At 40.5% G+C, this 21,188-nt stretch overlaps 1 protein-coding gene across 1 annotated transcript; it reads right to left on the reverse strand.

The window, feature by feature from the left end:
- Nucleotides 1–6,820: 6,820 nt before the first annotated feature.
- Nucleotides 6,821–21,188, reverse strand: Hpgds (hematopoietic prostaglandin D synthase). The gene is made up of 6 exons (XM_070022026.1): nt 21,089–21,188; nt 16,791–16,932; nt 15,336–15,428; nt 14,275–14,384; nt 10,305–10,403; nt 6,821–7,175 (listed from the first exon to the last, which is right to left on the reverse strand). The coding sequence occupies exons 2-6, from the start codon at nt 16,921–16,923 to the stop codon at nt 7,011–7,013; spliced, it is 600 nt and encodes a 199-aa protein (XP_069878127.1). The 5' UTR covers nt 16,924–16,932; nt 21,089–21,188; the 3' UTR covers nt 6,821–7,010.

The following is a 21,188-nucleotide window of genomic DNA, read 5'->3' on the forward strand; positions in this document are numbered from 1 at the left end:
TTTCGTAAAAAAAAAAAAAAAAGCCACAAATACATAGTCCTGAAGACATTGAATAATCATTTTACAAAGCAGTTTTCTGAATGGGGATTAGTTGGTGATTGTTTGTAACAAATATGCTAATGCTTTAGAAATGTCAGTATTTTTGTAATTATTTCTACCTCCAAATATATATATATATTGTCTCTCACTGGATAATGTGTGTAGATTTTTACATGTGCCTTATTTGACAATGCTTTCGTCTTGTTTTTGCTTGTCTCATTTGAAGTTTTTATGATATTGAACTGTGCAGCAGTGTAGGTTATATAGCCTTCATTTTTTTTCCTTTTTTTTTTTTTTTTTTTTTTTTTTTAAAGCAGATGTTCACCAATGTCAGCAAAACTCAGCCTGAATTTAAAGGTGGCATTCCATCCACTAACATCCCCCAGGTCCTCTCTGTACTTCTGTTAGAATGCATTTGTTTGGCTAGGCACAAAGTTGTTTTCCACTGCATACTAACTAAAGAAGCCCTTACCTTGCTCCATGGATTAATTCCTTCTGTTCATTTCCCAACTGCACTACGGTGCGTTTTAACCCTGCCTGTCTTTGTGCATGTTTCCATTGATTTCCTTCTCCTGGCTTTCGGTTCTCTTGAAACTGTTGCCCAGTCACTGCTCCAGTTCTCTTCCTCTCTGAAATACTCCTTATTATCATGAAGTCACAGACCAGCAAAATGTTGGGCAGAACATGCTAAAGTTACTCCACTTCACAGCACACTGGGTGTGACTTCATATTGAGGCAGCATTATGTACTGTGTGGAAATAGGTCACTAAATTTTCTAGCAAAATGTAATTTGCCAGTTTCCAGAATTTCCAGTACAGGAGCACCTAACAAGAGAGCTATTGCTCAATTCCAATTAAATGTGGGTGACAAAGTGAAATTTAGAAGATATAAAGAAAGAGTTGTCTAGTTGATATTTAACTCTTTATTAAAAACTTCCTTTAAATTTTTGCCTGTCAGTCTGTATTGCTGTTTTTATTATACATCGGTTTCTTTGTGTAACTTGTGAGTTTTCATGTGTTTTATTTGTATTATGTAAATATCATTATAAATAAATTTAATTTATAAATCAAGGATGTGTTAATTATTGGAGCTCTTACTTTTGAAAAGACATCCTAACTTGCTAAGGTGTTAGGTGAACTCTTAACTTAGAAGGTGAATGAAGATCTCACAGTGATAGTTTTCAGTGTTACTGACTTGTCAGAAGACTTCTTGAAGGTGTACTGAATACATTGATACATTTCAACATTATAGGGCTAAAAGGAATTGCAAATGTCAATACTACCTCCTGCTGCAGCACAGTATGAGAATCACATAGATCCCCTTTCAAAGTCACATGGTAGATTTCTCCTGACGCTACTGTGTTAATGTATCTTCAAGAATAGACTACTTTGGTTGTTGTTGTTGGATGTCATAACCATATTTTCTCTAATGAAATGTAGTTGGGTTCTCCCTGTAATGCTCTATTGTGTCTTGGGTTTAATAAAGATATTTGTGATCATGTTGTATTTTTATACCCTTTTCAGTAGTTTCTAACCTTCTTTACCATTAAAAATATATTGAGGGAAATGAGATCATCTTGTATTCTTAAAATATTAACTTTGTCAAAACAATTGAGACATCGATTAGGATGTGTTCGTCATTTGGCTGGTGTCAGTAAACATGGTATTGTTACCAGTAAAGAGCAAATGAATTTTTAGAGCATTGTCCTTTTTTTTTTTACATTAATCTTCAGTATTAATATTACTCCTTTAAGGACTTTTTCCCAAACCCCAAATAAAAGCCTATTTACATTAAAATGTACACATAGAAAAGTACTCTCATATTTTCCCTGGAGGAAAAACAATACAAGGCTCTAGAATATCAGCTTTTAAATATTAATTTTTATTAATTATAATTAATAATAATCAATAATTATTAATTATTAATGTTATTGATTTATAATATTAATTATGGTTAAGTTCTTGGTTTTTTAGCTCTAGCATATGTTTTTATTTTTATTTATTTTTGCCTGTCATGGGGCTTTAACTTAGGGCCTGGGCACTGCTTCTGAGCTTCTTTTGTTCAAAGCTAGTCCTCTATCACTTGAGCCACAGCGCCACTTCAGGCTTTTTTCTGTTTATGTGGTACCAAGGAATCTAACCCGGGGCTCCATGTGCTAGGCAAACACTCTACCACTGAGCCACATTACCAGCCCTTATCTTTATTTTATTATTTTATTTTATTTTTTTGTCAATTGTGGGGCCTGAACTCGGCCTGGGCACTGTCCCTCAGCTCTTCAGCTCATCTAGTGCTCTACCACTTGAGCCACAGCGCCACTTCCAGCTTTTTATGCTTATGTGGTGCCGAGCAATTGAACCCAGGGTCTGATGCATGCGAAGCAAGCACTGAGCCACCTTCCCAGCCCATAGCATACATTTTTAAATTACAGAAAATATCTGGTTTATAAATGTAGGGTGCCATTGCTGAGAAAATAGACTTAGCCAGGTGAATGTGTTCTTTCTCTCACCATATAATGAAGCAGCAGTAGCTGGTAGTTGAATTTTATTAAGTACAAATGCTAATTTGTTACCATCGTGTTTATTTGTGTGGGAGTTGGTTAGAACCACAGACAATCCTTAACAAGAATGTGGTGCCGGGCGCCAGTGGCTTACACCTGTAATCGTAACTACTCAAGAGGCTGAGATCTGAGGATCATGGTTCAAAGCCAGCCCGGACAGGAAAGTCCGTGAGACTCTTACCTCCAATAAACCACTAGAAAACCGGAAGTGGCACTGTGGCTCAAGTGGTAGAGTGCTGCTCACCTTGAGCTGAAGAGCTGAGGGACAGCGTGCAGGCCCTGAGTTCAAGCCCCACGACTGACCAAAAAAAAAAAAAAGTGGTTTAGGGTTTCCATGAAGATTGACCATGTCTATATGAATCAGACCTGACCATCCTCAGTAGTCAGAATCCTTCAAACTGTGCCCGAGTGCCAAGAGTGAAAATTCAGCTTCATTATTTCTTCTGGTTTGGGGGAAGTTGATGGATACAAGTTTTCATCAGAGTACCAGGCTTATAAAACTAGTGCAGGAAGTTTCTCAGCCACACAGAGGATGGATGCCCTGGGAGCTGTTTGGCCAACTTCTCAGGTGCAAATGGGGCCCATCCAGCAGAGGGAACATCTCTAATAATCGTTTTACTGTTGGCAGTGGGGCTTGGGCTCAGCCTCAAACTCTTGCTTGGATATTCCTACTCGTGGCTGATGTCCCAATGGGACTATTTGAGACGCTATTGTCATCCAAAGTTCCATTTTGGTCTTCATTCTGAATTTTAACTTGCAAGAATGTTATGTATCTGCCATAATAGGATGGCACAAATAGTTCCATTGCTCAAAAAGTGTGTGTCACCCTTCCTTCTCACTAACCTAGCAATATTCTATCTTGACTGTCTCCATAGTTCACTCTCTCCAGCATATCAAGTGGCTGAAACTATAACGGATTTAAGCCAATGGCTCACATTTTTTGGGGGGAAGGGGGGGTCCGGTCATGGGGCCTGAACTCTGGGCCTAAGCACTGTCCTTCAGCTCTTCAGCTCGAGGCTAGCGCTCTACCACTTGAGTCACAGCGCCACTTCCGGGTTTTTTCTTTTTGCTTATGTGGTGCTGAGGAATCAAACCCAGGGCCTCAGGCATGCAAGGCAAGCGCTCTACCACTGAGCCAACTTCCCAGCCGATGGCTCACATTTTTATTCCTAGCTACTTAGGAATCAGAACTGGGGAATCATTGTTCAAGGCCAGCCCAGGCAGAAAATTTCACTAGATTCTATCTCCCAAATAATTAGCAAAAAGCAGAGTTGCTGTGTGGCTCTAAGGTTACAGCACCAACCAAGCAAAGCAAGCATGAGGCCCTGGTTACAAATCCCTGTGCTGCAGAATCAACTCCAAATGGATCAAAGACCTTAAACTCAAAGCAGACACTCTGAAAACATTACAGGATGGAATAGGAGAAACCCTAGGTCTCCTTGGCTCAGGCCGAAATTTTCTGAATAGAGACCCCGAAACACAACAAATCAAACAAATGGGATTGCATAAAGTTGCAGAGCTTCTGCAGGGCAAATGACATAGCTAGCAAGATCAATAGAAAGCCCACGGAGTGGGAGAAGATCTTTACTAGCCATACAATGGACAAGGGTCTCATATCTAAAATATACTTGGAACTCAAAAAATTAACCCCCCCAACAACAAATCCTCAAAGAAACAACTGCCCAATAAATAAGTGGGTGAAAGACTTAAAGAGAAACTTCTCTGAAGAAGAAAGAAGGATGGCCAATAGACACATGAAGAAATGTTCAACATCCCTAGCCATAAAAGAAATGCAAATCAAAACAACATTGAGATATCACCTCACTCCAGTTAGAACGGCAAAAATCAAGAACTCTAACAACAACAGATGCTGGAGGGGATGTGGACAGAAAGGAACCTTACTTCATTGTTGGTGGGAATGTAAACTTGTTCAACCACTTTGGAAAGCAGTATGGAGGTTCCTCAAAAGACTTCACATAGAACTCCCCTATGACCCAGCAATTCCACTTTTGGGATTTACCCAAATGTTCACAAACAAGACCGCACTAAAGCTACCAGCACAACTATGTTTATTGCAGCATTATTTACCATAGCTAAGATATGGAACCAACCCAGATGCCCCTCAGTAGATGAATGGATCAAGAAAATGTGGTATATATACACAATGGAATTCTATGCCTCCATCAGAAAAAGAATGACATTGCCCCATTTGTTAGGAAATGGAAAAACTTGGAAAAATTATATTAAGTGAAGTAAGCCAGGCCCAAAGAAACATAGGTCCCATGGTTTCCCTTATTTGCAATATCTAGTAGATGTATGAGTCAAGCGGAAAAGGTCAGATAATGTGATGTCAGGAAAATGAACCCTTAGATATGTATTTTAATGTTTTTTTCTTTCATGCATGTATTTCTAACGCATTTATAAGATTATCTCTTTGTTGCTTTGTATGTCCCTCCCCCACAGTATAACCCCTGCTTTCACTATATTTGATGTCAGTATAACTTGTGGAAGAGATGGGGAAAAACCAGTTGTTTAAGGATACAGGTGGACCTGTTGCAACAATGAGAAGTACAAGTTGTCATGTCCAAAACGAGCTTTACAATGTTGGTGCGGGGGGGGGGGGGAAGGAGGGGGAAGGAGAAGGATTGGGATTGGGGGGGAGGGGGGAGGCTGGGAAGGGATGTGAAGGGTAAACAAAGGAGGAGGCTGCAATGCTTGGTAAGAAATGTACGCATTATCCTGCCCATGTAATTGTAACCCCTCTGTACAGTATGTTCACAAATAAAATTAAATTAAATTTAAAAAAAAACATCCCTGTGCTGAAAAAATAAATGGAACCTAACTATTTTTTTTTTTTAATTTCATTGTAAAAGTAATGTGCAGAGTGGTAAGTCAATGGTAATTACAGTGACGTAAGTCAGGTAATGAGCACATTTCCTTTTGAACAGTGCCACCTGACTTGCCCTCCTCCCCCAGTTGTATAGTTCATTTCCAACATAGTGTCCAGGGGGTTTTGCCATTGAATTGGTTCACCCTTTGTCCCTCCATTTCTGTGCTTCCCCTTCCCCTTGATTGCTAGATAACACAGCAAGACTGTTGTTTAATTCTAGAAGAAACGAGTTCCCGTTTCACATCTTCGTCAGCAATAAATCACTTGCTCCCATCCTCACTAGTATTTAGTTAGGGCTTTGTTTGGGATCTTCACTGTTCTAATAGGTGTTTAGCATCTCATCTTAATTTCAGATCCCTGGTTGTGCTGTGTTGGGCACCTCTTTGCATTTTTCCAACTGCATGTCTTGTTTGATGAGGTGTATGTTCATGTGCTTTGCTGATACTTTATCAGTTTTTCAATTTTCATAGCTCTTTGTATATTTTCAGTAACATTCTTGGTCAGATAAATGTGCAAATATTTTCTCACAATCTATTGTCTTCTAATTTTCTTGATGTTTTGTTGTTTGCTTTTTGCTGTTGTTTTGTGTGTGTGTGTGCGCGCACACGTGTGCACGCCCACATGCATGCACACGCATACTCCATAACTTGGACTCTGGGACTCACATTTGTTTAGCTTGCCTGCTCAGCCAGGTCTCTACCATTAGAGCCATACTTCACTTCCAGCTTCTTCCTAGTTAAATCAAAGTAATAGTCTTATTGACTTTTGTGCGTGAGCTAGCTTTGAAAGTTGGTCCTCACATCTCAGCCTCCTGAGTAGGTAATGGTTACAGGAGTAAGCCACTGGCACTCAGCTTATAAGACCACTCACATTTAATTTGTATTTAACCCAGCATTATCAATTTCTGTTCCTTGCTGCACTTTCACAATTGTTGGCGAGTTCCTTCTTTATATTATCTATTTTGGTTAAATGTCAAATGGCTTTATCATTAGTAAAAAGCAGGCAAATACAACTATATACTTCCCTGTCTGTGAACCGTAAGAGGAATAGAGTTGCCAATCCCTGACATGATTGGTCATGATGTGGATCGGTTATGAATGTAATTATTTGTGCTGTGGCCACTGAAGTCCAAACCAGTTTTTTTTTGGGGGGGGGGGTAGGGAGGAGCTGGGAAGAACTAAAGCTTTCATGCCTCTTGGAACCAGTTGGTAAAGTCTCCATTTATCTTAAACTACTTTTCTTCCATTAGAAATGGAGCATGCTATTCTCAAAGCAAAGAAGAATGTGTGTGTGTGTGTGTGTGTGTGTGTGTGTGTGTGTGTACATACAGGTACTAGAAACAAAATACTTCTTTATTAAAGCAAAATGTGGCAAAAACTGAGGTGGAGGTGGGGAGAGGAGCAGGCATCTGTCAGCCAGGCAGTGTGGGTGGGTGGGTGTGTGGGTGTCAGGCAGGTGGGGCTGTCTCATTTGGTGGGGGACCGATGTCTGCGAACGGCGGAGCATGCACGAGGCATGGCAGAGCTACAGTCTGGTTTGGGGTCTTCTCTGTATCCAGTCAGAGATGGCAGGAATGGCCTGGACTTTCTTCCGTAATGCCCCCAGCCTGGGGTACATGTCTAGCAAGTCAGGCTTCAGGGCCAGAAGTGTGGTACTGCAAATATCCCAATAGAAATCTGCCCAAGTTACCTATTAAAGGCAATGGAAAACTATTAGATTTTGAACATACCAGTATCTAAATTAACCTCAATTTTGTAATTTTTTTTTTTTTAGGACTTGAACTCAATTACCTGCTGCTTCCGCTTTACCCACTGAGCCACTCCTCCAGCTTTTTAATTTCTTAATGTAAAAGGTAATTTCTTTTTAATTGAGAAAACCTTTTTTTTAGTATAGAAGCTGAGTGTATATAGGATATAAATCTAAGTGGTAGGTAACGCCATACTTCCACTATGCAGAGACTATGACTAATAGTTGTACAGGACTACAAGTTGTATAGGAGAAAGTAAAACAAAAAAATGTTGTTGTTGTTGATCTCCACTTCCTGAGTAGCTAAGATTACAGGTGTGAGCCACCGGCTCCCAGCGAAAATAATTTTTTTTGAGTAACATGTATAATATCAGGAGAAATGATTTTCCTGACCATTAGTAGAATCCTAAGATCAGCCACCAGATGCAGGTGATGACCAGAGATTAAACTGTATGATGTTACATTGGTTTTGCATTCATATTTGTAAACAAGAGAAATTCAGATGAGATTGGGTGTGTTCAGGTGAAATGACCATAGACCAAACAGAGAAATTCAATTATGAGTTATTCTTAGCCTTGTGTGGGTTTGGAATTCAATGAAGGTGATTGCTGGAGTTCAGTGCACTGGCTGTTTCTAGCCATCTATCAGTCAAATGGCAGTATTGATTATGAGAGTCAGGGCTTAGCCAAGAAATATTTATCAGTGAATTGCTGTATGCCACACACTGGTCTAAGTATTGGAGAATTGACTAGAGAGCAAACTGCAACCCCCTTTTCTGATGTGGCTTATTTGTTTGTGTGTAGTACTTTTCATATGCTAGGCAAGCCCTTTACTTCAGGGCTGCATCTTCAACTCCAGGCTTTTATCTTAGAAGAAAACAAATGAAATATACAGAACATGACAAGTGATAGAAATGTGAAATGAGAAACTCATAAAGTGAAGCCATTTCAGAGGTGACAGGTGAGCTGGGCATGGTGGTGCACACCTGTAATCTCACATACACAGAAAGATCATGAGTTCAAAACCAGCCTGGGCAATGCGTCCCTACATCAAAAAACAAAAATGAAAACAACAAACTAGAGACATAGCTCAAGCGATAGAACATTTACCACCTAAGCACAAAGCCTTGAGTCCAATCCCTAATACAGAAACAAGGTGTGACAGGTAAGTCAGGGGCTCAAATGTGTGTGTGTGTGGGGGGGGGAGGAATGTCATAAACTTTTATAGACATTTATTTTGAGTTATCTCATTCCATTATTGTTGATATTCTTATCAGAGTTTGAATTGTCCAGTCTTTGACTGCAGGAAGCCTTCCATCTGGCTTCTGAGTCACACTGCTACCTCTCTGGTCTTACTTGCTGTTGTTTGCTTCGGGAGTGACAAGGTCTACTCATCTCCTTCTTTATATTCCCCTTCCAAGTTGAGACTAGTAAGAACCAAGAATCCCTGGTTCTTTTTAATACTTAAACTAGAAACTGGGTATGAGAGCGCTCAGGACTACTGGGTTTATCATTGCCTCAAAGACAAATGGTGTGCCAAACACCTGTGGCTCACATCGTTAATCCTAGCTACTCAGGAAGCTGAGATCTGAGGACTGAAGTTTGAAGTCAGCCTGCAGGAGTGAGACTCTTATTTCCAATTAACCACCCCCAAAAAACCTGGAAGTGGGGGCGGGGGAGTGTAGTTCAAGTTGTAGAGCTCTAGCCACAAAAATCTCAGGAATAGCACTCAGGCCCTGAGTTCGCGTCCCAGGATTGGCACAAACACACGCCTTCCCCCCCTCCCTTTAACCTAAGATGACAAGCGTCATGAGTGTGTACTGTCCCCCTCCAGCTCAACCTAGGGCTAGGGTATCAGCTGAACCTCACAGATTCCACTTCTATCTCCTGCCTCCACACCGCAGACCCAGTACAGCAACACAACTCCTTTGTTTTCTGCTCACAATAATGGACATAATATTATAAAAATGATACCACCAGAAATATTGCTGAGAATGGGGTATAGTTTTAATTTTTTGTTTTACATGAATGTCTGTCTTGAGGTGTATAATCAAATTATGGTAATTTTTGGAATAGTTCCTCACTAATAGAATATGGGATGAAATTATGTATTCTCTAGATACTCTCTGTAGCTATTTCACACGCTTTGGCTCATTCATTCACTGTGCTTTTCAATTCTGGGATAGTTTTTGTTTTTCTTTTTTTTGTCAGTCCTGGGGCTTGAACTCAGAGCCTGGGCACTATACCTTAGCTTCTTTTGCTCAAGTATAACACTTTGCCTCCAGAGCCACAGCACCACTTCTGGCTTTTTCTGTTTATGTGGTGCTGAGGAATCAAACCCAGGGCTTCTTGCATGCTAGGCAAGCATTCTACCACTGAGCCACATTCCTAGCCCTTAGGATAGCTTTTTATAAATTGTTGTTATATAATTCATAAAACATTGTATGATTCCAAGATCAAATCTACTAAAGAACAATAAAAAGGGTTAACTTGTTATTTCTACAGTATAACTCATTCCTCCCCATATGAGTAACCCTTTCTTTCAATAAAATTTTGGTTTAGTGTTTTATTAAAATATAGGTGTATTTATCTTTTGCACTTCTTTGGTCCTGAACTCTGGGCCTGGGCACTGTCCCTGAGCTTCTGTGTTCAAAGATAGTGCTCTACCACTTGAACCATGGCTCCATTTTTGGCTTTTTGTGGTTAAATGGAGGTAAGAGTCTTAGAGACTTTCTTGCCTGGGTTGACTTCAAATGGCGATCTTCAGATCTCACCCTCCTGAGTAGCTAGGATTATAGATGTGAGCTACCTGTGCCCAGCTACCATAGGTTTTTGTTTTTTGCCGGTCCTGGGGTTTGAACTCAGGGCCTGGGCACTGATCCTGAGCCTCTTTGTGCCCAAGGGTAGTGCTCTACCGCTTGAGCCACCATTGCCTGGCTAACATATATATATATATATATATATATATATATATATATATATATATATATGTATGTATGTATGTGTGTGTTACATATGTTATATATATTAACATGTATATATACATATATATTAACATGTAAAACATACTCACAGAGTTATCAATAAGCCACTCTTTGTCCCCTAAATATGCATGCAAATCCTGAAGAAGGCAAGGTGCATCATGAGTCAGCAGGTCCTGGAAAATCTGATCCTATGAGAGAGAGAAGACATCATTTAAAAAATTATAAGAAAAGGAAGTGATTAGAAAAGGAAGTCAGTTTTTCATTGTTTTCTCTCTCATGAGAGAAGAAAGGAATAAAAAGTTACAAGTTTTCTTTATTTGTTCATGTTTGGGATATCCTGGAGAAATCTGATATTCTCTAGACCTTAGTCATTTTTGGGGGGGTGGTCAGTCATGGGGCTTGAACTCTGGGCCTGGGCGCTGTCCCTGAGCTGAATCTTCAGCTCAAGGCTAGCACTCTACCACCTGAGCCACAGTACCACTTCCGGTTTTCTGGTGGTTTACTGGGGATGAGTTTCATGGACGTTCCTGTCTGGGCTGGCTTTGAACCATGATCTCAGATCTCAGCCTCCTGAGTAGCTAGGATTACAGGTGTGAGCCACTGGCACCCAGCTGGTCGTAGTTTTAAATGAAGCATTGGAGTGAATCCCGATGCTGTGTGCATAGAATCTATGAGACGAGGCCCAGGGAGCCAGAAATGTTTTGTCCTTCCCCCAGCTTGGTTGAACTTAGCACCTGTGGGAAACAAAAACACACCCACACGGTTCCCCAGCAGAGCTAGAATGGGGAGGTTTGAATGGAATAGGGCGTTGCTATTGCTGGTCATCTCTCCTAACCTCTCAATGTGCCTGCCTGCCTGCTAATTCTGTTCTAGTGTGCATTCTTATAGCTTCAAGGACACCAAAGTGTGTTTTTGTGCAGTGTGCCAGATAAAAGATCTGTGCTAATATGGGCTCCTTTAGTCTGAGTTCCTTACATGTTTGGTGAATTATCTCAATGTAAAATGTAATTGGTAAACAACACAATTATTATTCAAGGTTCATTTGAAAGAACATGCTCCAAAATACCATAAAGAAGAAATTTGATTATTTGTCATTAAATATAGAGCAAATATGATATTTTATTTATTTATTTAGCCAGTCCTGGGGTTTAGGCACTGTCCCTGAGCTTCTTTGAAGGCTAGTGCTCTACAACATGAGCCACAGCGCCACTTCCAGATATTTCTGTTTATGTGGTACGAGGAACTGAACCCAGGGCTTTATGTATGCTAGGCAAGCACGCTATCACTAGGCCACATTCCCAGCTCTTGAGTATATATTGTTAAGAAAATGTTTCTCCAAAAAGAAATGCACTCATTACCTGACATTATATTGTAACCCCCTTTATAACAACAATACAGATTTTAAAAAATTAAGTTTCTGCCAGACACTGGTGGCTCACACCTATAATCCTAGCTACTGAGGAGGCTGAGATCTGAGGATCGAGGTTCAAAGCCAGCCCAGACAGCAGCAAAGTCCATGAGATTCTAATCTCCAACAAACTACTCAGAAAAGGCTGTAAGTAGCCCTGTGGCTCAACTGGTAGAGCACTAGCCTCAAGAAAAAGAATCTCAGGGACAGTGCCCAGGCCCCAAGTTCAAGATCTAGGAATGGCACACACACACACACCTATAAACCTACTCAGATGGCTAAGATCTGAGGATCACAGTTTGAAGCCAGCCCAGGCAGCAAAGTCCATGAGACTCTTTTTTTGTTGTTGCTGTTGTTGGTGGTCATGGGGCCTGAACTCTGGGTCTGGGCGCTGTCCTTCAGCTCTTCAGCTCAAGGCTAGCACTCCACCACTTTGAGCCACAGCGCCACTTCTGGCCTTTTCTGCTTATGTGGTACTGAGGAATCGAACCCAGGCCCTCATCCATGCAAGACAAGCACTGAACGACCTTCCCAGCCCTTCATGAGACTCTTATCCTCAGTTATCCACCAGAAAACCAGAAGTGGAGTTCTGGCTCAAAGTGGTAGAATAGTAGCGTTGAGCAAAAGAGCTCAGGGACAGTGCCCAGGCCTGACAAGCCCCAGGACTGACAAAAATAAAACAATATGTTTCCTGATCAATCTAAGACAGCTGTTGTACACTTTGGATTCAAAGATTTCTTGTTTCTCTTCCAGAAAGTTGTAAAGGAGGTGTTTTTGTGCTGAGATGTCATTGTACACTAACAAATGGATGTTAGGCATTGTGGAAGGTTCGGTTCTTTAAAGCATTGCTTTTATAACCACACTATCGGCCTTCCTGAGTGTTGGAATGGGACCATTAAAATTCCCTCTGTCCCGCTCACCCTCCCTCCCTCCCCACCCTGCTCCTGGGTAAGGGAATAAATACAGATGCACTGCTTTCGCAAAGTGGCACCCACGGCAGATTCACCGATTACCACAGTGATCAATGACCACAGGTATGTTTTGCCATTAATCAAATGTGTAATTGCTGTGTGTATTTGATGTTTTTTTTTTTTTTTTTTTCCTACACACATCTAGTAAGGAATGTTTTACTGTCACCTTACTGAATCAATCCTGTCTGCTTTTCCATCCTTACCTGACCAGAAGGTGGCAGCAATTGAACCCACTTCAGAAAGGCCAAGAGCCGAAATGCAGAACTGTGATTTCCCTTGTGTACAGGGGCCAAGGACTGCTGACTAATTAGTCTGTAGCTACTGGTCCTGTTTCACAACACCTCCTGCCTTCCCATGAGTTACGATAAAGTGCGCTTGCTGGGCTCTGGCAAGTTGTAAGGGGTATGCAAGGGCATTGTTCTTTATGAGTTTGCTCAGGATGATAATAAATATTTAAGGACAATGCCTGTAGAGCACATATGAGGACACCCAAACCAGACGGGAGCCGCATGGCCCCCAATCCCTGCTCTTGGCTTATTGCCTGGGGTCACCCTTCATTTTCACTTTTGGAATTCTAGAGGACAGGTTCACAGTAAGCGGGGGGCATATACAAGAAAAGAGGCCAGCTTCTAGGACAGAGGACTCAGTCACCAGAGAAAGGCAATGCTTGAGACATCAGGGGAAGGAAGTTCAATATGAAGCTGTGCAGAAAACCTGCCTAGAGAGCCAGGCCCTGGAGGGCCAGAGGTCTCTAGCCCAGACAGCTCCAACAAAAGACTGGAAATATTAGGTGACTTGTGGAAAATTGAGAACCTATAAATAGTGTGCAGACTTGGGAATCACAGAGAGAAAAATTAAGAAAAAGGAAAAGAATGCAGGGACTAACTTTGAGGTGGAAAAGTGAGAAAGAAAACATTAGTAGAACATAGTATACTACAATGTAATTTGCATAGACATACTAATATAATGGTGGAATGTTGATAGACCCACAAATGTTTTGATATAATTATTTGGGGAGTTTGGAGAAAGGGAAATAGAAGAAAGGATTATGAAAGATAAATTTTCATCGTTACCCTATGAAGTTCAACAAAACCAACTCAAACTGATGGATCAAAGTCATATTTATGTATGCTAAAGAAATATGGAGGTGCATTCAATTGTAGTGGCTCCTGCCTATAAGGGTAGCTACTCAGAAGGCAGAGATCGGAAGGACTGTGATTTATGGTCAGCCCAGGCATAAAGTTCAAGAGTCTAATAGTTGGGCATGTTGGCACATACCTGTCATCCAAGCTAAGGTGGGAAGTATAAAATAGGAGGATCACAGTTTAGGCCAGCCTGAGACAAAAAATGAGAAGACTACCTCAACCAGGGAAAAAAAAGGGCTGGACAATACTGGCCTAGCAAATCCCGGGTTATGAGAAACTGCAAAGGGGGAAAAAGGGAAGAGAAATAAAATATAGACATATCCTAAAGAAACATCTGAAGAAAAGCTGATAGGAGGAGTCAACGAACAAAATTGTTATGCTTTGCTTCAAATTTTAAAGTAACTTGGATAGTTTTAAAACTAAACCTACATATTATGTAGAGAAACAACTTTCTCAACTTTCTAAAGTACCTAACACAGTGTCTGTCACTCAGCACGTATGCTTCATAGCATCAGTAGTAAATGGATTGCCTTACTTTTACATCTTGCTGCTTCTCTGCCCAAGGAAAACGAGACATGAAATCATCCAAGGTGTCCACAATAGCATCCACTCGACACTGCTCCATGTCTGTTTTCCCAGCCAGATCTGTGGAGTAGAGACCAACTGACCACCTGACCGACACCAACTGACCAACACCAGCAAGGTAAATAGGAAGTGTCTTCATAGGACCAGCGCTCTCCAGAGGTCCAGCTTCCATCCACCTGTTTGTTCCCTTTCTCACTTACCTTATTCACAGACCATGTTTATTAGCATCTTATGCAGTCATCATCTTTTCTTTGTGAAATAAGAATATATATTCCAAGCCGGGCGCTGGTGGCTCACGCCTGTAATCCTAGCTACTCAGGAGGCTGAGATCTGAGGATCGCGGTTCAAAGCCAGCCCGGGCAGGAAAGACTGTGAGACTCCTATCTCCAATAAACCACCAGAAAACCGGAAGTGGCGCTGTAGCTCAAGTGGTAGAGCGCTTGCCTTGAGCTGAAGAGCTGAGGGACAGCGCCCAGGCCCAGAGTTCAAGCCCCACGACCGACAAAAAAAAAAAAAAAAAGAATATATATTCCAGCTGGGTGCTGGTGGCTCACACCTGTAATCCTAGCTACTCAGGAGGCTGAGAATCGAGGTTCAAAGCCACCTGGGCAGGAAAGTCCTTGAAGACTCTTATCTCCAATTAAGTACTGAAAAATCAGAAGTGGCACTATGGCTCAATGTGGTAGAGCACTAGCCTTGAGCAAAAAATAGCTCAGAGACAGTGCCCAGGTCCTGAGTTCAAGTCCCATCACTGACAAGGGAAAAAAAAATCACCAGGTTTGAGCAGCTAGGATTGTTATGTGTGAGCCACAGGCACCTGACACAGTTAAACTAATTTAGATAGGACATTTAGATAGGACATTTAGATAGGACATTTAGATAGGACATCTACTACTTACTTCAATTTTATTTGCTCTGTAGATTTGAATATTACTGTTACTTAAAGAATACTGAATAAACATCATGTAGTTTATCAGTTGCCCAGACTTTTGAACATAATAAACATATTACCTTTGTTTTTTACCAAGAATCTTGCTATTGCGAGGCTCTGGTGAAGAGTATGTCCATTGACTTCCAAAACAGGGATCTTGCCAAATGGAAGAGCTTAAAATAAAACAAGAATCAGCTGGGCGTTGATGGCTCAAGCCTGTAATCCTAGTTACTCAGGAGGCTCAGATCTGAGGGTCGAGGTCCCAAACCAGCCCGGGCAGGAAAGTCCGTGAGACTCCTATCTCCAATAAAACCACCAGAAAACTGGAAGTGGCGCTGTGGCTCAAGTGGTAGAGCGCTAGCCTTGAGCTGAAGAGCTGAGGGACAGCGCCCAGGCCCAGAGTGCAAGCCCCACCAAAAAAAAAAAAAAAAAAAAAAAAACCAACCCCCCCGCCCCCCTGCTAAGAATCAGTTTTTTTTTTTTTTTTTTTTTTTTTTGTCGGTTGTGGGGCTTGAACTCTGGGCCTGGGTGCTGTCCCTCAGCTCTTCAGCTCAAGGCGAGCGCTCTACTACTTGAGCTACAGCGCCACTTCCGGTTTTCTGGTGGTTTATTGGAGATAGGAGTCTCACGGTCTCTCCTGCCCGGGCTGGCTTTGAACCGCGATCCTCAGATCTCAGCCTCCTGAGTAGCTAGGATTACAGGCGTGAGCCACCAGCGCCCGGCAAGAATCAGTTTTATAACAGAACCAAGAGTTACCACACTCTCATTTCTACTGGTAATTGTGGGAAAATACTGTGACTTTAAAGTCTTTTTGTGTGTGTGTTGTGCCAGTCCTGGGGCTTGAACTCAGGGCTTGGGTGCTGTCCCTGAGCTTTGCTTAAGGCTAGTGATTTACCATTCCAACCACAGCACCACTCTAGGTTTTTCTGAATAGTTTATTGAGGATATGATTCTCATAGTCCAGGCTGGCTTTGAGCCACAATCCTCAGATCTCAGCATTCTGAGTAGCTAGGATTATAAGCATAAGCCACCAGCACCCAGCTATTTCTTCTTTTTATTTTATTGTAAAAATCCTGTACATGGGCAAGATAATGAGTACATTTCTTATCAAGCATTGTAGCCTCCTCCTTTGTTTCCCCTTCCCACTCCTTCCCATCCTCCCCCCCCCAATTCTCCCTACTCCCCCCCCCCCCCCCAGCTATTTCTTCTTAAAAGGGACAGCTGGCCACCTCTGATGCATTCTTTACATCTTGTAAGAATAAAGACAATTAGATGACTGGATGTACAGTCAGTTCTAAAACTGGTTATAAAACTCAGGTGTGTCTTTGTGTTTCCTCTAGTATTAGGAAGTTTGCTAGGTCATAGGTATTCATTTAGTTTCTCTTTCTTGCTACTTCTAAACTGAAAGGGAAATTTTCAATCTGCTTGAGATCAAAACCCCTTTATTCCCCTCCCCCTCTTTCCCTAAAGAAGGCAGAAAGGCTGTGCAAGTACATTCTCCCTATGTGAATGTGAGTATTACATGTGCCACTTACTTGATTTGACTTTAGGCCAGTCAGCTAGCTCTATCCTGTGATCTTCATATTTTATGTCCAAATAAGCAAATATGTAACGAATAATTTCTGCTCTCCCCCTCATATTGAAATAAATCAGTTTGTAGTTTGGCATGGTTTAATGCTGGAAAGACAAAAAAGAGCAAAAATGTTCTAACAGACTTCTGGACATAGCTCAGTCATTTCTTTTAGTGGCTTTTTAGAAAACTTTATAGCATCTTGTGAGATAACAAGAGATGCCAGAGGATATTTTGAAACAAAAATAGTAAGTCACGATCTAGTAATAATATATAGCACTCTACTGCTTAAGCCACAGCTCCATTTCCAGCTTTTTCTGAGTAGTTTATTGGAGATAAGAGTCTCACAGACTTTCCTGTCTGCGTTGGCTTTGAACCACCATCTTCAGATCACAGCCACCTGAGTAGCTAGGATTAGAAGTCTGAGTTTTCCTTGCCCAGTTCTTTTGCCATTTTGTTTGTTTTGTGGATTCCAGGTTTTGTGAAGTTGCCTGCATCATATAAACCCACCCCATCTTGGGACCTGTGTTGGGATGGGAAGATGGTGAGCCTTTTCCCCTGTCTCTCAGAGAAAGAAGAGAGAACTGCTCTTCCACCATCATGCTAATAAAGCTCTATTCGTTAAACGTGATACATTATAATTTTATGACTTTTCTGTAATTTAATATACATTTTTACATTAATTTCTACTGTTTATAAACAGGTTTTAAGCATCTACACTGGAATATGCATATTGTACTGGTCAGGCAGTTGAGAATTTGAAATTTAATTCTTCTATGTATTTATTTGGCATCTTTGGACTAGTTTACAGAGGCTCCCTGAATTTCAAAGCACATGTTTAAAACTAAGGGTACGGATGTAGATTTGGAGATTCATTAAGTAATGCAGGCAGGTATGACTTTGAACTCTTTTACTATAGACAAGAATTGACCTTGTGAATCTTATATATTAATATGATCATAATGGAATGACAACTATTCATGTAAAGAAATCAGTTAAAATAGTCATTGTGGGGGGCTGGGGAGGTGGCTCGGTGGTAGAGCGCTTGCCTTGCATGCATGAGGCCCTGGGTTTGATTCCTCAGCACCACATAAGCAGAAAAGGCCGGAAGTGGCGCTGTGGCTCAAGTGGTAGAGCGCTAGCCTTGAGCTGAAGAGCTGAGAGACAGTGCCTAGGCCCAGAGTTCAAGCCCCACCATCAACCAAAAAAACAAAAACAAAAAACCCAAAACATTGTTTTGGTAATTAGATATCCATTAAAGGGTATATGGCTGTAGAGGTGATTTTTTTTTTTTATTAAATCTTGAAGGAAAAATTGATTTTTACCTTTTACAAACAGTTCCAGAAAATTTGACTTTTAAATTAGACATTAAAAAATAAATTCTAGATTAATGTCACTTATGAGTATGAACATAATCATCCTAAATAAATGACTAGTATTCACATTTAGTAGTATCCGAAAAGAAATAAAGGCAAAGTTCCTTTTTTCTTTTCTTTCTTTCTTTTTTTTTTTTTTTTTCTGGTCATGAGGCTTGAACTCAAGGCCTGGGCGCTGTCCCTAAAGCTTTTTTGCTCAAGGCCAGCACTCTACCACCTTGAGTCACAGCTCTACTTCTGGTTTTCTGGTGGTATATTGGAATTAAAAATCTTATGGACTTTCCACCTGGGCTGGACCCTCCGATTTCAGCCTTCTGAGTAGCTAGTATCACAGGCATGAGCCACCGACGCCTGGGTAAGGCAAAGGTTTGAATTCAAGCCTCCATCTGTCTGATAAGCAACACAAGAATAACATACAGGATATTCACCTGTGATTTGCCTAAATTGGATTTGAATAGCCCAAGGTCACGCCCGTGACCTGTTGGTCTCTTATTTCCTGAGCCCTTCATTGAAGAGTCCCATGTTTAGAATCTCTTATTGGGAAAAATGCACGTATTTCCTCAAACAATCCAGACCATAAAATTAAAAAACAAAAAGTAGATTGATCTCCTCTATACTTGAACTACTGGGCTGTTTTCTCCAAATGAAGTTTCTGCCTCACTAGAGAGTTAAAAATTCCCTTTAGAATTCTATTTGAGGGCTGGGAAGGTGGCTCAGTGGTAGAGCGCTTGCCTTGCATGCCTGAGGCCCTGGGTTCGATTCCTCAGCACCACATAAGCAAAAAGAAAAAAGCCAGAAGTGGTGCTGTGGCTCAAGTGCTAGAGCACTAGCCTGAGCTGAAGAGCTGAGGGACAGTGCCCAGGCCCAGAGTACAAGCCCCACGACTGGACCCAAAAAAAAAATTGTGGATAGAATTCTATTTGAAAGGTAAGGTACCCAGTTTATGGAAGAAACATGAATAAATGACTAACTTGAAAACTCTGAGTGGTAAGTACTTGCCATACAGATACACATACTCAGGAATATAGCAACAAATGCAGAAGACTGAAGTTTTCATATATATTAAATTTCTTAGAAAATTTTCTATTTTTCTTGGAAACAATAATGTCTTTAAAAATTCTATCTTAAAAAAATTCTATCTTGAGTACTCCATTCTTTTGGGCTTCTAGCTCTTTTTTCCTTATTTTTTTATTAATAAGTTTTGTTATTGTGAAAATACCATACAATTACATGAGCAAGCTAATAAGTACATTTCTTATAGCTCTTTTAAAATTTGTATAACATTACTATTGTAGGCGATTAACAACAAAAATAAATAGGAACAGTCAATCACGGAAGCAATTTTAAGATTTCCCTGGATAAAATACAAATTAGCATGATATAATCTATTTAATTTTGACTAAACCAATGTTTCATCTTGACTAAAATTGGCATCTATAGATTGCTATAAAAATACAGTAGAGTCTAGAAAAAAATAACAATTCAAGTCTGATTCTCAGGCAAAGGAGGCTTATATCTAATTTCTATTTCAAACATCTTAATAAAGATGTTGTCAGAGAATTGAAAATAAGAGAGAGCTTTTAGAATAGTTCTGATAGGCAGAACATGTGCACATAAAAACTAAATACTAACAGTTGTCTTACAATTCATTTCAAAACACTGGCCAATCTGACTTGTTAATCTTTAAATAAAAGACTTTGGGAACTCAAATGTACTTGGGAATTCCAGACACAAACTTTTTTTTTTCCATTCTGCCTAACAATTGTGCAATCTAAGAGACTGAAGTATAAAAACAAAGATTATTTGTGGGTTTGCTGACAGCTCTTCTTTGCTACATGTTGATGAACCCACACAAAATACAGTGCTATAAAGAATAATCCTTGCACTAAGGTTTGCATACATGCACTCTGGTATTTTGAAGACAAAAGCTGGATTTGGCCACCCTATGTGAGAGACACTGCTGTCCACGTTGACCAAATTGACCTCAACAGCAGTTTGTCACCCCCGCACCCCCCCACACACACACTCCTGAGCTCCCCAACAGCTATGGTAAAATTCTGACTTTTCTCCTTTTCCAAAATCCTTGCACATTTTTACTTCACTCCTGGAAATGCTACACTGTTAGTGTCAAATTTTCAGAGAGAAATAAAAGAACTTTTGTTTACAGATTTCAGTCAAACACTGGATGTTTGATTTGAAACTAGCAAGCAGGAAATCTCTGTTTTCTTAACAAATCCCAACAAAATATCACTTTAAATACTTTCCTCCATTAGAACTGAAACAAGTGGGATCATTAAAAATAATTTCTGACCTGGGGCACATCTCCTAAACTTTAAAAGCGAACAATGATAGAATGTAATTCTTAAACATAGGACATGTCAATAAAATGTATTTTAAAATGAAAGAACACACCACACATAAAATCCTTAGTTTTAAAAAGAACAAAAAAAATAGCATGAAGTAACATTTTATACTGCTTTATATATTGAAAATTCACTTTGGAAAGTTCTGGAAGACACTCTGACTGGGATTGGATTTTTTTTTCCTGTCAGTAATGACTGTTTTGTCTGTTCACATCCACTTGAAGAGATCTACTATGGTCTCCCCAATCCAATTTACATTTTTACCATTTTGATTTCCAAATGGTATTATTAGCTCACTACTCAGTCATAGGATGTGACAGCTGTAAGAATAAAACCTGAGGAAGTGGCGCTGTGGCTCAAGCGGTAGAGTGCTTGCCTTGAGCTGAAGAGCTCAGGACAGCACTCAAGCCCAGGGTTCAAGCCCCACAACCAACCAAAAAAACAAAAACAAACAAAGAATAAAACCTGAAGAGGGAAGATTATCTCACCACCTATCTGTATAGAGGTTCAACGGTACCACTTACTTGTGCTGTATCTCTGTGGAGTCTCTAGAATCTTCTGTCCCAGGCTTTGTGGCAGCACTGTGGTTTCATGAGACGATTCTCACAAGCTAATGAGAGAGGA

The sequence above is a fragment of the Dipodomys merriami genome, unplaced genomic scaffold (assembly GCF_024711535.1).
Source record: "Dipodomys merriami isolate MVZ:Mamm:240054 unplaced genomic scaffold, mDipMer1.0.p SCAF_15, whole genome shotgun sequence".
Taxonomy (NCBI): domain Eukaryota; kingdom Metazoa; phylum Chordata; class Mammalia; order Rodentia; family Heteromyidae; genus Dipodomys; species Dipodomys merriami.